The sequence below is a fragment of the Patiria miniata genome, unplaced genomic scaffold (genome assembly GCF_015706575.1).
Source record: "Patiria miniata isolate m_02_andy unplaced genomic scaffold, ASM1570657v1 HiC_scaffold_24, whole genome shotgun sequence".
Taxonomy (NCBI): domain Eukaryota; kingdom Metazoa; phylum Echinodermata; class Asteroidea; order Valvatida; family Asterinidae; genus Patiria; species Patiria miniata.
The window spans coordinates 21809158-21825692 of NW_024037063.1; the positions used below are offsets into that span (position 1 = coordinate 21809158).

The following is a 16535-nucleotide window of genomic DNA, read 5'->3' on the forward strand; positions in this document are numbered from 1 at the left end:
CCTTTGGGGAATGTTGTTAGCTACATTTTGATACCTCGTTTGCTATTGCAGACTGTAAATCGTCCATGATTGACGACGGTTTATGAAAACTGATGCAGTTGGAGAAGTTGAAAATTTAAAAGATTATGCGAGGAGAAATTACTAAGTGTAACCAAACACACATTCTCATAATTGGCCTCTATAGACTGCACAGTGCCCGAACAAAATGCAGGCCATTCGAAAAGCCTGCGTGCTCCAATGCATACAAGCACTGTGCGATTGATATTCCCTGGCGTTTTCGGGCAGTGTGACATTGTCACACTCAGTGTAAACTTTTACATTTTCAACCTTTTCAACTGCATCATTTTTCATCAACCATTGTCAATCGTAGACGATTTACAGTCTTCGGTAGCAAACGGGGTATCAAAATGTAGCTAACAACATTCACAAAAGTCTATATAAATGAGGTTTTCATAAGACGATCAGATTCAAAATTATGACCCCTCCAATGAGTATGGACTTTCTTTTTTTGTGGTGTTTATATAGAAATACTAAGCACAGGAGTTGGCTGTAGATAGCGATTTGTTACGGTAATAAACTTGGGGAGCAAAAGATTACCCAAATTTTGAATCAATATGTATAAGAAATTGCATAAAATCTATTTCACTGTAGGCTCAGTTCCTTCCTTGATATTGAAGTAAAAAATCAAAATCAAAATCAAAATAATCTTTATTATATCCCACTGGGGTAATTTAAATACATTGACAGGCTTGCTTGCGTGAGACGTGAACCCACAACCACCAGCTTACTGGTTCATGTATCTCAAGAACCTTGCCAGACTTACTCATCGGCAAGCAGCTTGACTGTGTCCTCAGGATCCTGTCTTGCTATCAGAACTCTGCGTGTCAGGTTCAATGCGTGCTCCTTATCTGTGTCCATGGTGGGTAGTACTTCATTCAGCTCTTTCAATCCCTGGAAACAAGACAAAATGCTCGTCAAATATCATTTTCATTTTAAAGGTAGAACACATCATTTGCAGCCATCCAAAATGTAACTGACAAAGTTATTGTTGAAAAGCATTCTTTCTGGCATGCTGTCATTTTGAAGAAAACAATAAAAGGCCTTTTCCAACGATGCGTCTAAAGATGCGTTTTTGGAAATTTCCATTAGTAGTTAGTTTTTAATTCGGCGAGGCTGTGAATGAGTGCGCGCAAGTGCTGACACAACGCACAGGTGCGCGCAGTTGCAATTATTCGTCAGTTCAGTGTGCGACATCGCGTAGCTGCAATCAGCTGAAGGAGAACGTGTCCTGGACGCTGATTTTGGGTGCAATTTAAAACATGACTCTGTGAATTTTGAATTGAAAATGAGATCCTAGATATTGTTTTGCTTGGAATATACAACATTTACTGAGCTGAAACTTCATCAGGTTATTTGTTTAAGAAGAAGGCTTACCAAGCACCCTTCTTTAGATTTTGAGCACTTTTGTTGCTTCAAACAAACAAAAATGCACACATGACAAATGATATACTCTACCTTTAACGATCTTTTAAAACAAAAGAGGACAAACAAAGCGATCAAAGAATTTTCACTGGGGTAGTCGAGGTCCAAGATTATCCATAATAAATCCAACGTTGTTAAAATTTTACAGTACCACATCAAGCAACACATCTGCTACCGTTTCTTCAGCCTCGGGCGCAAAAAGTTGAACATACTTTCATTAACCCTCCTATGCAAACAAACAGTCTGTGCCAAGTTGTCCTTTCATTCAAAATCAATCAAGTGACTGTTTTCAACAGTTAAGAGCTCCCAGCCTACATAAAGCAGGATTGACTGGCTGGGACTGTTTATGTAACGTGATACAGCTATGCTTTGACTGTAGATGATTGATCAGATATCTGCGCTAGCTAGTTGCCTGCTATTGTCTGTTAACTGAATTTGACTAGTCAGAGTGCTTGCTTGAAATATGATCTGACGGTTGGTGACTAGCCAGTGTAAAAGGCATGGCAGGGGAATGTTGACTGTCTGTTACTGTTCAAACAGTAGATGGGTTAAGGTTTGGTTTCATCAAGTTATCTGAAATTAAGTGAATGCAACAACATGAAACTTGGTACATGTATGTCTCACGACCCGGATAAGCTAATACCTTGAGTGCAGCTTCCCGGACTGCAGCACATGGAGATTGTAACACCGTCAAGATAACATCGATCTCATCTTGCTCTGCCATGGTACAGCCTTCCAATCCTCCGGCGCTATGACACAGATCAACCAGGACAGTGGTAGCTGTCTGTTGTAGGACCGGTCCACTGATACCAATCAGATGGGTCAGGAGAGTCAACATAGCACAGCGTGGTAGCAGCTCAGGGCCGTTCTGTCAAAAATAAACAAGTAAAAAAGTCAGTGATGTCAAATCTTGACACAGCTGGATAACTCAGAGTCATTCTAAATCAATACGATAGAAGGTCTGGGATTTCAATTGATTCTAAATCAATACGATAGAAGGTCTGGGATTTCAATTGATTCTAAATCAATACGATAGAAGGTCTGGGATTTCAATTGATTCTAAATCAATACGATAGAAGGTCTGGGATTTCAATTGATTCTAAATCAATACGATAGAAGGTCTGGGATTTCAATTGATTCTAAATCAATACGATAGAAGGTCTGGGATATCAATTGATTCTAAATCAATACGATAGAAGGTCTGGGATTTCAATTGATTCTAAATCAATACGATAGAAGGTCTGGGATTTCAATTGATTCTAAATCAATACGATAGAAGGTCTGGGATTTCAATTGATTCTAAATCAATACAATAGAAGGTCTGGGATTTCAATTCTTCTCATGAACACTATACCTTCCCAAATCCTCCAATATATTCTTTGCAAAAAGGAGGATTTTGCAGGACTGAGGCTACATGGCAAAGATGTGTGGCTGATTTTGGAGGATGCACTGTGTCAAGGTCTTGGGCCGGACCTTGTGTTGTTTATGCTCAGCCGTGCATGAATTTAGACCTAGATTATACTTGAAATCCTCCGCACTGCTCCAGGATGTCACTGGCTCTGCCTCAACGTATTGACAGTGATTGCTGGAGGATTTTGCAGAATTGAGGCAGTGGTCACCCCTCCAAGGACCACTTCAAAGAAATAACAGAGGATTTTGCAGGATTGAGGTTGCATCCTGGTGAAAATGCCCAGGAACTTAGGGTTTAGAGACTTAACATTGCACAGCAAGTTAAAAAGTCTGATATATCAAATCTTACCTAATCAAATGAGACTATAAAAATTCCAAGTGAGCTGAAACTAATTATGAATTCAAGGAATTCATTTGAGGTATTCAAATAGAGATTTTGTTCCTACCTCATCAATTTCATCCAACATACTATCCTGGCATCTCAACTGAGCATGTGCAGACAGGATTGCGAGGGATTTATCAACCACCTCTTCCTTCTTGTCGACTGCAATGCCGCCATCTTTGAGCACACGGTTCAGTAATGGGAAGAAATACGCAAAGGTTGGCGCAGGAAAACGCCTTGAATGGAGACTAGGTTCATCCCTCTCATCAGATAGGTCATCGTCGTCACTGTCATCATCGGACGAGGATGCCCGACCACCATGAAGAACCTCCACTGCTCTAGTTGCCATGTCAACCAAGTCTTCTTTACACCAGTTGGGTTCAATGGGGCATGCTACAGAAGACAGTCGCAGAGTGCAGTAGGCCACAGTTGCTCCTGATAATGAACAAGAAAAGTTGCCTTGTGTTAATTTGTGTACTCGTATCCTTTAATGTGAGTTAAAAAGAAAATTCGCTCTAGTTTTTTTAACAATACAGGGCGAGTCAAAAAAATGAAACCCAAATGGCAGGGCCAATTTATTAATGAAGTTCTGCATGTAGCACTTTCAAAATCTAGGATATGAAAGCCCCATTAATAAGCTTTCATTTAGTACAAGAATCATTCAAATCACTCATTTACTTTCAAGTTACGAAATTTTAAACACGGCCATCGTTTTAAAGTTCTGTCCAGGGATCACAAAAAAGGTAAGTGTTCTTTCAGCAAAATGAAAATAATTCACATAGGGATGTGTGTGAAGTGTTTTCTTTTTGCTGAGATGTTCCTTAAACCACTGAACAACTGCCCACTCATTTGCAAGTTGAAATACATGATCATGTCGAGATTTGACGAAGACTTACCTGTATTATATTCTTCCTTGTCAAAGACACATTGGCCCAGGTCCAGGAAGAGACTGACCACATAAGGAGCTGCCAAAGGGGAGGACAGAAGGGACAACAGACTGGGCACTAGGGTGGGGATATGACGACACATTGCTGCTGGGTTGCCCTGGATGCTTGCATGCAGTAGACTGGCTGTGCTGGTTAATTCTTGATCAAGCTTTACGGATAAAATCAAGATTTAGAAGAGTTTAATTCTATCAACTTTATCAATCTTAAACTTCGCCCATTTGTCAAATATTAATTTGTGCACTTAGTGAAGTGAACTTATCAACACTTGAAAACTGAAGTTTTTTTTGGAAAATGATAAATAAAAAATTTGCGCTGTTGCTGTGATGTCATTTCAGGAAGACAATGTTCAGTTTAGGGATTTTCTGTTCAAATTGTGAACCCAAAATTTGCTCATTGAGAACATTTGTCAGAAAGGTTTGGTCGTTGCCTTACTGCCATGTACTGACACAGCAACAAATCACCAAAGAAAAGAAAATTGCAAAATAGCTAAAATTCTGGAAAAAAATTTGCGCTGAAATAGCTATAACATTGAGGTTTATGCCCAGAATGACATCACACTTTGCTCATGAATATGGAAATTTGCGTTAGCATGAAACCAAAAATAGCCACCAAAATACCCTTTAAAAATGCAAAATGAAAAGAGAAAATCAGGTTATATGGGACACAAAGGTGCATTTTCAATGATTGCATTAAAACAGTTACATTGCATGGTCCCTTTAAGTTTTGAAGAATTGATCATTACAGCAGAATCGAGCTATGATAATCTGAACTGTTCTATATTTTTAGTGAGTCAGTTGATACCATAGTCGTACCTGTTTGAGTCGATTCCTGATCGCCGATTCCTTGGCCAATTCTGCATCTTTTGCTTCCTGCTGTTTCTTGCTGAGTTTGACTTCTACCTTCATTCCTTTAGCTCTCTTCTTGGCTTCCATTTCCTGTCAGGGAAGCGAGGGCAGACATGTTACCTCGTTACTAGCCCTGGTGGACTCCCTTTCCTCCCTACGTTACGGAGGGAGTCCTGAGTACACATGTGCTCACAACCGAACGAAAACATTTCTGACCAATAATTTTAATATTTTTACCTTGTTGGAGAAGCTAATTTTTACGTCGTAGTATTCTATGTGTCCTTATCTGTTAGCACGCTGGGTTCAGGAATTCCATATACGATGCTGACTGACGTCAATCAGGAAAATAAACTCGAAAGCATCGTTAAACTTGTACGTGTTTAGTCTCTTTTCATCAGTTTCTCACCGCCGAGTCTATTCTAGTCGTACATCATGTACGTCTGTACTGTGCAGCGTGTAGTCTGGTTCCCTAGACCGGACAATTATTCTCGACGCTCATTATCACATCTGGTCCGGGGGACAGACTATGCCGCATGAATATGCAGTGCGCACGCGCGATTTGCTTAGTAACCACCCTCATACGCACGCGCACTTACTTGAAGGTGCGGTCGCTAATCCAATGACCGAGCGTGTTTTCGCGCCAGTTACCAGAAACACGTTTCGGCTTTGGTCATTGGTTGAGCGTTTTCCTGACATCGGTTGGCTGGAGTGACTTCACGGTTCCAACCAAAACTAAACAAATGAGGGCGCTTAGCGTGCGTGCGCGCTTTAGGATTGTACGCACGTACATTTGTACATTGTACATGACGTACGACTCTGGGAATAAACTGATGAAAAGCGACTACAAACACGTACAAGTTTAACGTTGCTTTGGAGTTTATTTTCCTGATTAACGTCAGTCAGCATCGCATATGGAATTCCTGAACCCAGCAACCCAACAGATAAGGATACATAGAGTATGTAGGCGTGAAATATTAGCTTCTAAAACGAGGTAAAACATAACAAAACTCTGGTAAAAATGTTGTATGGTTTCATGTAGAAAAGTCTTGTCCTGGACGTTTGTCGTATTGCAATGAAGACTTCGTCCAACCTGGGCTACCTCGTTACAAGTTCTACTACAAGCTGAGCACACTCCATCAAATGCTCACTTTTGTATAATAAAGTCAAAGCCTTCTTACAAATGATTCTCAGTAAATTCCTAAAATATAACATGACATGCCAACCATTGGCTCATCTAACTTTCATGTGATGTCACTGTATCCGCTCCGTTCACAAGTACCCCCTCACAGGCAAAGAAAGTACAGTTGGGGGTAACTGAACAATGCCATCTTGCCTGACTGCAATATTTTGCTGCGGAGAAGGCCACTGCATGTACATAGTACAAATCCCCTAGTGTATGTGCGACACACACAAGGAACGGTGCGCGCACGTCAACCAGCGAAATATATGTGTCCCGCCCATGGGACATCGTTGCTTGGTAAGAGGGCGCCCTCTTTATTGGCGCACGGAGCCTATACTCTGTGCTGTCAGAAAGCTTGATTCACACGCTTATTATTGTCAGGAATGCACGACCTCCTGCTTACTAGTGCAGATACTACTCAATCACTGAGCTTGCTGGGTCGGCTGGCTAGTTCAATCTGATGAATCAACCAATTACCGTAAACAAACACTATTTTAAGTGATGGAATTCAAAGTAAATAGTCACTTTCTTTCCCTTATTCGTGAACTATTGACCCTTACACCCTCTTTAATCCTCCAAAGTCCTCCAGGCGGTTTTGGAGGATTTTGGAGGATTGAGGCTGAATGGCAAACGAGTGTCGGTTGATGTTGGAGGATGCATCGTGTCGAGTTCGTAGGCTGTACCCAGCACTGTTTATGTTCAGCCATGCATAATTGAGCCCTGCATTATGCTTGATATCATCCACACTGCTTCTGAATGTCATCTGCACTGCCTCAACACATTAACAGTGATTGTTGGAGGATTTTGAAGGATTGAGGCAATGGTCACCCCTCCACTGAACAAATGCAAGAAATAACGGATGATTTTGGAGGAGTGAGGCTGAATCCATATTTTTACATGATGCCAATTGGAGGATATTGCAGGATTGAGGATAGCTCCTTGCCAAAAGCAGTGGGGCACCCGGGGGGGGGGGGGGGGGGCTCGGGAGGTCACCAACGGCGCCACCAACGTCACCAACATCAAAATAGTCCGGCCCATCAAACAAAAAAAACCAATTTTTTTCTGCGACCAAAACTTTTGGGCAAATTTTTTTGAAAAAAATTTAACTTCTAAAAATCTTTTTTTTTAAATGTGAGGCCCCTCCCAATCCTGGGTGCGCCACTGGCCGAAAGGGCCTGGGGGGTTAGGGTTAAGATATAAACAAATATCAACTGACCTTCCTGAGTTCAATTTCCATGACTTGATCTTTGTAGGAGTAGGCCTTACTCTCCCTCTTCATGTTAGCGGTACTGGGAGCATCAGGGGCCAACCTGCACGACAAACAGTGTGTTCATAATCATATCATGCACAACTATAAAAACACAGACAACTTATACTAAGTCATTACAGATGTACTCAAAATAAGGGAATAAATGTGTGCATGGCCGTTTTAAACACTATGTTTAAGACTTGTTGGAGTCTGGATGCTGATAATGACCCTTTTCAGTCCAAAAGTCAAAAATGATATTTGTACAATGATTTTGTTCAACAATTTTAATTCCTGCTTTTCGAGACACCCCTCCAGTTATGCTATGGTATGGCCCTCTCGCGAGTAGTTGTTAACAACTCCTTGTATGGAGATTGGCGCGCGTGTCGCGTGTACTGCATCAGTGGCGCAGAATGCAGCTGTGCCAGTGTAGTGTAAATTCAGGACTGTGAAATACTGACTCACTGGTAGTATTGCGCATGCCTACGTGAGGATTGTGAATGTTCAACCAATAAAACGGTACTGGCACCGGATTTCATAGAGTCCAAACTTCAAGTTTCAATCTGTTCAAAACTTCCGTGGTGAAATGTCATGAAAATCAATCCGTAGTGCCGTAGGACAACCGTACTGATTCGTAGTGTTATTCGTGGCTATTCGTACATACTCTTTTGAGATTCGTAGCTCATTCTTGGTAGAAATCTCTATGAATTCGCTACGAATGTCTTACGGATATGCCTGGATGTGCTAGGGTTCTGCTAAGGTTGTACTACGAATATCCACGCTTTATTCGTAGGAGAACCTTGGTCATCCGTGGCCCAATCGCAGACAACCGTGGCGTTAACGTCATTATTCTTAGTAATACCGTCGATATTCTTCACCAATCCGTCCATATTCTCGACAAAACTCGTAGAGAAACCGTAGGACAGTCGTGGCTATCTGTCCTGAAACCGAAGTGCATTCTTAGGAAGTCGATTTCTTCACGAATCTCAACGGTTCATCATGATCGATTGATTCTTGGTTCACCGTGGATATTCGTAGCTCCACGCCGTAAATGTGTGACTGGGGCTTTAGGTATTTATGAATAAAACTTAATGAGTATTCAATTGAGAAAACAGAGAAATCTCATAACAAGTTGAAACATCAATACAAAAAATATATGAATTTGAAAGTTCAATATTTTCAATCCTACTTCTCAATGATGGCTTTGTTGTACAATTCTCCTTCTGGTGTCTTCATAATGTCATATTCTTCCTTGGTAATCGTTACTAAGTCTGAGTTTCCAAGACAACCTACGGCATGACTGATGAGAGTTGGTAGGATCTGTTTGGATGCTAGTCTGACAACGGTTGCCATGGCATTGGAAGATGTCTGCAAACAACAATCAACAATATAAATATAAACAGTTAATTCATGATAAAAAAAGAATAACATTGCAATCACCAAGAACAATTGCAAGCAAGCATTCACAGCACCATACACTTCCGTATTTAACTTTATCTGTCACATATTAGTTGTGTTATGTCACATCCTAATAAACACTTACATCAGTTGAACAACAGTTTAAAGACGGATCATTTGTCGTGTATTTTTGTGCTTGAAGCAACAAAAGTGCTCAAAATCTAAAGAAGGGTGCTTATCAACTAACCTGATGACGTTTTAGCTCAGTGAATGCAGTATATTCTGAGAAAACAATACTCTGGGGTCTCGGTTTCAATTCAAAATGTTGGCGAGTCATGTTTTGAATTGCGCCTGCGATCACATCCAGGACACGTTCTCATTCAGCTAATTGCAGTCACACGGTGTCACGTGTTGAAATGACAAATAATAGTAACCACACGCATGTGTGCGTCTTGTTAACCCTTGTGTGCACCCATTCACAAATTCGCCGAATTACAAACCAACTACTAACTATTTCCAAAAATGTGTCACTTGACGCATCTTTGGAAATGGCCTTCTTTGATTGTTTTCTTCAAATTGACAGCATGCCAGAAAGAATCATTTCACAGGGAGTTTAGTGCCATTACTATCTTTAAACCAAATAAGCTTTTCAACTATAATTTTGTCAGTTATTTTGGATAGCTGCAAATGATCTACTCTACCTTCAATTTTATAAATCAATAATATACAAATAATGAATGTTTATGAGTGCAATGGTGAGAATATTTTCATGAGTTGAAGATTGAATATTCCATTCAACGAGGCAAAGCCGAGTTGAGTGGAACATTCCATCTTCCAATGAATGAAAATATTCTCACTATTGTACGAATGCAAAACATTCATTTGTTTTATATAACATCCAAGTAGATCTTTGTCATTCGATTGGAGGATAAAACTTTAAGAACAAACAAAACTCACAAAATTGTATCATATCCACTCCTTTTTTCAGCTTGTTCAAGGCTTACAAAGGTTTAAAAGTCAAATCATTGACAATAATGAAAACTAACATTGTAAATTCTTAAAACAATGGAAAGAAAAAACATCAAGGCAACTGCCTCAACTTCAAAGGCAAGTTTTGTACTCCTATAATGCATGACATGGTCTAAATAGCGCAAAGATCGTATAGCGCCGGGCCGCAGCGCGTCTTAGCGTGCGCGCAGCATGCAATAGATTAAAAGGGATGGGACGAAAATGCACGGTGAATGGAACCAAAAATGCACGGTTATGATGTAGGCCGTGCAATGGTTCGATTAATGAATGCCGCGGAACCTACAATCCTCCAATCAAATGACAAGGATTTACTTGGGTGTTATATAATTTAAAATAATAACTGAATGCTGGCCCAACGTACCTCCTTTGCACTTGTCTGTCCATTGGACAATGTGGTGAAGATATTCTGTGCATTGTCAGTCACTAGTTGGACTGGGTCTATCTTGAGTTTGTGTAAGATGCTGGACCACAGATTAGGCTTGGCACAAACTGAAATCAAACAAACAAGAATCAGATGGAAACATAGTTAAGAAAGTATGCGTTTAAACTAATGTTATGCAAACCTGACACAAAACCAAAACCGACCCGAAACTGACTTCGGGTCGGGTCGGGTCAGAAATAAACCGAAAAAAAAAACAGTTTGGAAATTCACGTGGTGCAATATTATTGTAGGGCTACTGTGCCCGGTACAACCAACATCAACCCACCACACAAATGTGCACGTGGTTTGCAATCTATCACGCACAGTCTACAACCTGTAGGCCTACCAGTAGGTAAAGTTGTGTAGGTAAAGTCTTCACCAACCGTACGGTACGATTCTTTACTGAGAGATGACAATTTTCACGAGATGCGGGTAAGTTCAGACACAAAAAGCGTACACAGGGTTGCTAAAGTTTGTTTATCGTTTGTTTAATAGGGTTTTTTGTATCATTTCGGTTTGCAGTAACACCATGTGGTGATAACTGCTGCTCTGCAGATGTTTTGTTCTGAAAAGAACTTGTCGTGCTTGTTTTGTTTTTGTTTTTTTGGCTAATTCTCAACTGTTTTTTTTCTCCAGGGTAATATTACGTCTTTTTACTTGCAACGAAACTTTTTTTACTGGGGGGGGGGGGTTGGCATTTTTCTCATGTTTTGTTGAATTATTTTCCTTACTTTTTCTAATATTTGTTTTTTTTATTGCGTGTATTGAAACTTTTTTAATGTTTAATGTGGACATCCACAATAATTGGGTCTTTGAACTATAATGGGGGGGGGGGACATTTTTTTACCCGTTCTTTTTGTTGGACTATTTTTTTGTTTTGTTTTTTGCTTTTTATCTTGTTTTTTTCTCAACGTGGTATTTTGATGTTAATTTTAGGGGACAATAACTTTTTAGCATTGATACCTCTGCCATTTTTAATATATGCTTTTTTTGTTAACACATTTTTATAGATTTTTATAGATTTATATATATTCTTTGTGTAGCCAGAGGTATTGGAATTGAAGGCCTTCGGGCCACAGTTTTTAGGTAAACTTTTTAATTCCGGGCATATGCCCCTGGCTTTTGTCATGTTCGTTTTTGTTTTCTTGGTTTTTGGTTTTCTCTATATGTGAATGTTTGTTGTTTGTGTTTTTAATGCCGAATAAATAATAATAATAATAATAATAAAGCCAGAAAATCTTTTTTTGGGGGGGGGGGGAGTTGGTTCGGTTTTGGGTCCGTTCAGGTCGGTTTTTGCTTGATTTTCATCGCTTGGGGTCGGGTCGGATTTGGGGAGTTCAGATCGGTTTCGGATTCAGTTTATATCTGTAATGTTTCAGGTCGGTTTGTCCTGGTCAACCCGACCCGATGCACAACATCAGTTTACCCTAAAACGGAGATGAATTTAAGCAAAATTTGTCACTTTCTTTGTGTTTATCCAGACTTACCCAGATAAGGCTGATGCACATCCAATAACGCATCCAACACCAACATGCTAGCCTCCTCTCCAGTCAAGCATGAGCCGGTAGTCACAATGAGTGACTGGAGTGTCGAGGCTAGCACCATCGCTGATATACCTTGTCTAGACTCAGGATTGGTGGTCTCTCCATTGGTGGCATCAGTCTGGTTGGGGTCGATAATCTTAGATGGATAACAAAGATAATAATGTACTCTATAATCACACAGAATTAATTACTGGTTGGAAGAACAGTAAGTCAATTATCTAAATGTTAATAGAGTCTATAAAGTATCGAAGAGTATTATTTCAATTTAAAAAAAAAGCTATAGGCAACAGTTAAATTTTAAGACTGAATTTATGTACAGGAACATGGAAGTATGGCCTAGTGGTTAGGGTTGATGACTCATGATCAGGTTAGGAGTTCGAATCCAGCTGCTGGCTATATGTTTTGTCCTTGGGCAAGCCACTTCACCCCCATTTGCCTCTCTCCACCCAGGAGTATAAATGGGTACCGGCATTAGCTGGGGAGTAACCTGCAATGGACCAGCATCCCATCCAAGGGCAACAGAAATATTCTCACGTGGAGAGAAAGGAAGATGCCAGCTGGGTCAAGACGTGTACCAACATAGTCGTGGGAGGGCCCACACCCGTCGGCCGTCCACGCAAGACATGGCAGAGTTCTGTGACTGATGACATGCGACTGCTTGGACTCAATGCGAGGGACGTGATGGACAGGGCCAAGTGGAGAGGAGCCATAGGGAGAAAGCAGGCCAACCCAGAACAGACTGGACAACGGCCTCAAAACCGACGATGATGATGATGTTTCATGCCAAGGAAACTGGAGATAACACAGGCCTGGTGGGTCATAACTGGTTCGTGAGAACCTCATTTTAGTTATAGTTAATAACATGAAAATTGATTCCTACCTTTTGTGTTGGCATAGCAACCCTGAGTTCCTGCATCAGTGACCTTGCCACCTGGAGACCGTTGCCGCTCATGACCAGTCTCTTAGCAACCAGCAAGCCACTTTTTCTCAGCTTCCAAGATGGATGGAGGAGGGTTGTCACTACGGCGCGGTGGTACAACCTAGAGATCAAAACACGGCATGAGGATTTACTTCTGATGAAAACTTCGCCAGAGTGATTTTTAAAAATTTATATCCCAACACAAAGTCATTTATTTCTGGTAAGACTGTGATAATGGCCTGTGCACGTATAGAGCATACAACACCAGACTAAAGTCGACACGCAACTGCAGCTGAATTTCTGTGAAGTCTCCCCTGATTGGGTTTCATGTGGGGCGCGCGCATGAGTTTCTTGCAAAGGTGTATTGTATGTTCTACATGCGCACAGGCCGTTATCACGCCTGTAGACAAACCGTTCTGTACACTTTGTAAACGAGGTCAGATGAGTCGTTTATCCTTGTGTAGAGGATCCGTGATTAATCATCAGCATCGTTATCATTAACCATTGCATTTTGTGCTTTCGCACTCTCATTAGGCCTTTTACAAACGTGACACACAGACATCAGACAGATTTCAGACAGACAGACATCAGACAGACAGATAGCAGACAGACAGCATGCGATATTTCAATATACGATGTTGCCATATCAGATTCGTATCAGATTGAAATCAGCTAGACCATGCTGGATATCAGATCCAACCTGATTCAGCAGTTAAGCAGGTTTCTATTCTTACCTTTCGCTTCCAGTGTTGAGTTTGTCTTCATGCTCCATCAGTAGTTTCTCAGTAAGATGAAGTAACGTCTGCAAAGCTGGAAGCAAACATAACGATGTCATTACTTCCAAAGTTTCATTTCAAATAAAAACTTAGCTGTACAACTCATGAAATGATACAATCTATTTTGCCATCCAAACCAATTTATAGTTTCAAGTGAGATATTTTGTGTCGGCCATCTTGAAAGACGTACCTTCTTCTGATGCTGAAGATAGAAACTTCTCGGATACAACGAGCTGTTTATCAGGATCAGAAACAACTCCAAACACCCAGGCCAGCTTGGACTCTACAAGAAATAGAAGTTACCAAAAATATCAAGAGATTTAAGATGACTATGAGATCACTGATCATGCAGGTCATCAATTAAGCTTCATCTTAATAAAGTTCCAATATCCGTACACCTTTCAACTGTTCGACACCAGGGACCCCTCCTTTGGAATAAAATTAGATCTTCCTGCCCGATGACGTCAATTAGAGCATTTAAAATGAATTATAAAAACTTCTTCTCACTGCAGTTAAAGGGAATATACAACATTTGCAAACATCGAAAAATAAAACTACCAAGATTTTACGAAATACCTTACTAGGATGTTGATAAATGACAGTGGAAAGCATCCTGTAAAATTATGGCACCTGGTGTGAAGTAATTTTCAAGAAAATAGTATTTTTGTATAAATTTCCAACGGTGGTCGGCCGACCACCGTTGGAAAAACCTGACTATTTGTCAACTACTGATCTAAATTTACCATTTTTTCAGTCCAAATTTTGTTTGCTATTGGTTGCATTTTTATGAATGGGTGCAGGTAGGCTAGACTGGTTCCCTTACCTTACAATTTTCCGGCATCTATAAATATTGATCTATTTCATCTTGAGTGGAGTCAGGGAACCAGACTGCTTAAACATTTTAGTTTTTCTTGGTTTTTCCAGCATTTTCGAACACAAAACTTCAAACAAGTTAGTGTAATAATATTTGATCTATTATACTAACCCCTCAAATAGTTCATTTCTAAAAATTACAGCAAAAGCCAATGATGTACATTCCCTTTAATGTCAATGGTGATGAAGAGCAAAATTTTTACTTCATGTAACTTATTAATTTATTTAATTTGTTTATTAGATTTTGTAACTTTATTTGGTCATGAATTTAATGTAATAACATCTATTATTTATTATTATTATCTCATTTGGTTAATCATGAATTGTATAACTACATGTAGTCTTTGTGAAGGGGGCAGACCTAGTACAAGATTCGGCTTCTTGTCTGACCTCCCCATACTATTTTTTCATGTTCCATTTACAGTATTCAACTTAGTATGGAAATAAACCTGAAACCTGAACTGATATGTTTATTTCATTGTCATTTTTTCCCCGTTTTATTTTGTTGGTGCGCTTACCTGCTTCAATGTCTGCACCGTACATCAGTAACATGAGATACGCGGCCGACAGACTTTCTGTTACTATGGTTACCAGGTTGGATTGTGACTATTTCATTGTCATTATTATTTTCGTTTTATTTTGTTAGTCCACTTACCTGCTTCAATGTCTGCACCGTACATCAGTAACATGAGATACGCGGCCGACAGACCTTCCGTTACTATGGTTACCAGGTTGGATTGTGACTGAGCGCGCTCCAAGGATTGCTTGAGCAGAGGTAGAAGTGTCATTGCCTGAAGAAGGGTGTCACCTAGAACAATAAAGACAAACAAGAATTTGTTTTTTCTAAATTGCTTCATACTTCAAGGGTAGGTGTCTAGAAATGTGTTTAGGAGCTTACTTTATGAATATATTTGAACTGATTTATCTAGCATTACTAACCTTTGAAGGCGGCCAGCATGCACTGGATGTATCCGTTTCTCACAGCTGATGTGGACTGCTTGAGTGTCATTCCTTTCTGGAACCAATCAATTAACTTCTGCGGCACCTGACTGGTGAACTTGGCACACCACAATGACATCATGGACAGGGTGTGAACCAATGTAGCCTCATGAACTGTGATATCATTCAAGACAGGATTATTGGGTTAAATAGTTGCCGGTAGAAAATGAAGTGATATTATATACAGACAAATCTTGTTTGTTACTTAAATAAATTACTTTACAGCATATCTGAGACTTTCAAATGAGTTTCATAAATACGTAAGACAGTTTACCCATTCCTATTTGTCGAGAGCCCATCACGTGGCCAGTTTTAAACGGTTATAAGACATGGCTGGCTAGTCTTAGACACTTTTCCAGTGTCACATGCGATTTGGACTTACATGGGCATGCACAATACTACCAGCACTTCAAAGTCCAAAATTCACAATACACCGGCACAGCTGCGTTCTGTGCCACATCGCGCCGTATGCGCGACACGTGAGCCAATCTCCATATAAAGAGTTTTTTACATCTACTTGCGAGACTGAATATACCATAATATAGCTAGAGGGGTGTCCCAAAAACATGAAGTAAAATTGTTGAACAAAATCGTTGGAAATGTATATTTTTTGACTTGTTTTGACTTTTAGGACTGAAAAAGTGTGATTTTTTTTACCAAAGAGGTTTTGGCTCAGGTAATTATCAGCATCCAGACTCCAACTGGTCTTAAACGTAGTGTTTACAACCGGCCAAGCACATAATTATTCCCTTAATGTATACACATGGGAAAAGGTCAGAAACTATGCACATCTGAGCTCACTAGATTTAAGACTGACTTGCCTTCTTGTTGTAGTGGTCCAATGAACTGTTCAATGACTGTAGATGTCAGTGAGTGGACAGACCCACTACCCATGACTCCATTGTAGCTGAGATGACCGATACCAGACAGCATACTCATACGCTGGGTCACGATAGTAAGCTTGCCCTCAGAACCTAACGAAAAAGAGTGGACAAGAACTCAGTCATTTGTAGCTGAGATGACCGATACCAGAGAGCATACTCATACGCTGGGTCACGATAGTAAGCTTGCCCTCAGAACCTAA

At 40.2% G+C, this 16535-nt stretch overlaps 1 protein-coding gene across 1 annotated transcript in view; it reads right to left on the bottom strand.

Moving 5' to 3' along the window:
* LOC119732174 (eIF-2-alpha kinase activator GCN1-like) overlaps positions 1-16535 on the bottom strand; it is a 49410-nt gene that overhangs the window by 24626 nt on the left and 8249 nt on the right. The window contains exons 9-23 of the mRNA XM_038205594.1: positions 16273-16425; positions 15392-15565; positions 15108-15260; positions 13770-13862; positions 13538-13613; positions 12765-12924; positions 11828-12020; positions 10281-10408; positions 8682-8860; positions 7463-7556; positions 5034-5156; positions 4171-4369; positions 3339-3709; positions 2126-2350; positions 824-951 (exon numbers count right to left, since the gene is read on the bottom strand). Of these exons, the coding sequence (XP_038061522.1) occupies positions 824-951; positions 2126-2350; positions 3339-3709; positions 4171-4369; positions 5034-5156; positions 7463-7556; positions 8682-8860; positions 10281-10408; positions 11828-12020; positions 12765-12924; positions 13538-13613; positions 13770-13862; positions 15108-15260; positions 15392-15565; positions 16273-16425 (2449 nt within the window). The remainder of the gene's footprint in view (positions 1-823; positions 952-2125; positions 2351-3338; positions 3710-4170; positions 4370-5033; positions 5157-7462; positions 7557-8681; positions 8861-10280; positions 10409-11827; positions 12021-12764; positions 12925-13537; positions 13614-13769; positions 13863-15107; positions 15261-15391; positions 15566-16272; positions 16426-16535) is intronic.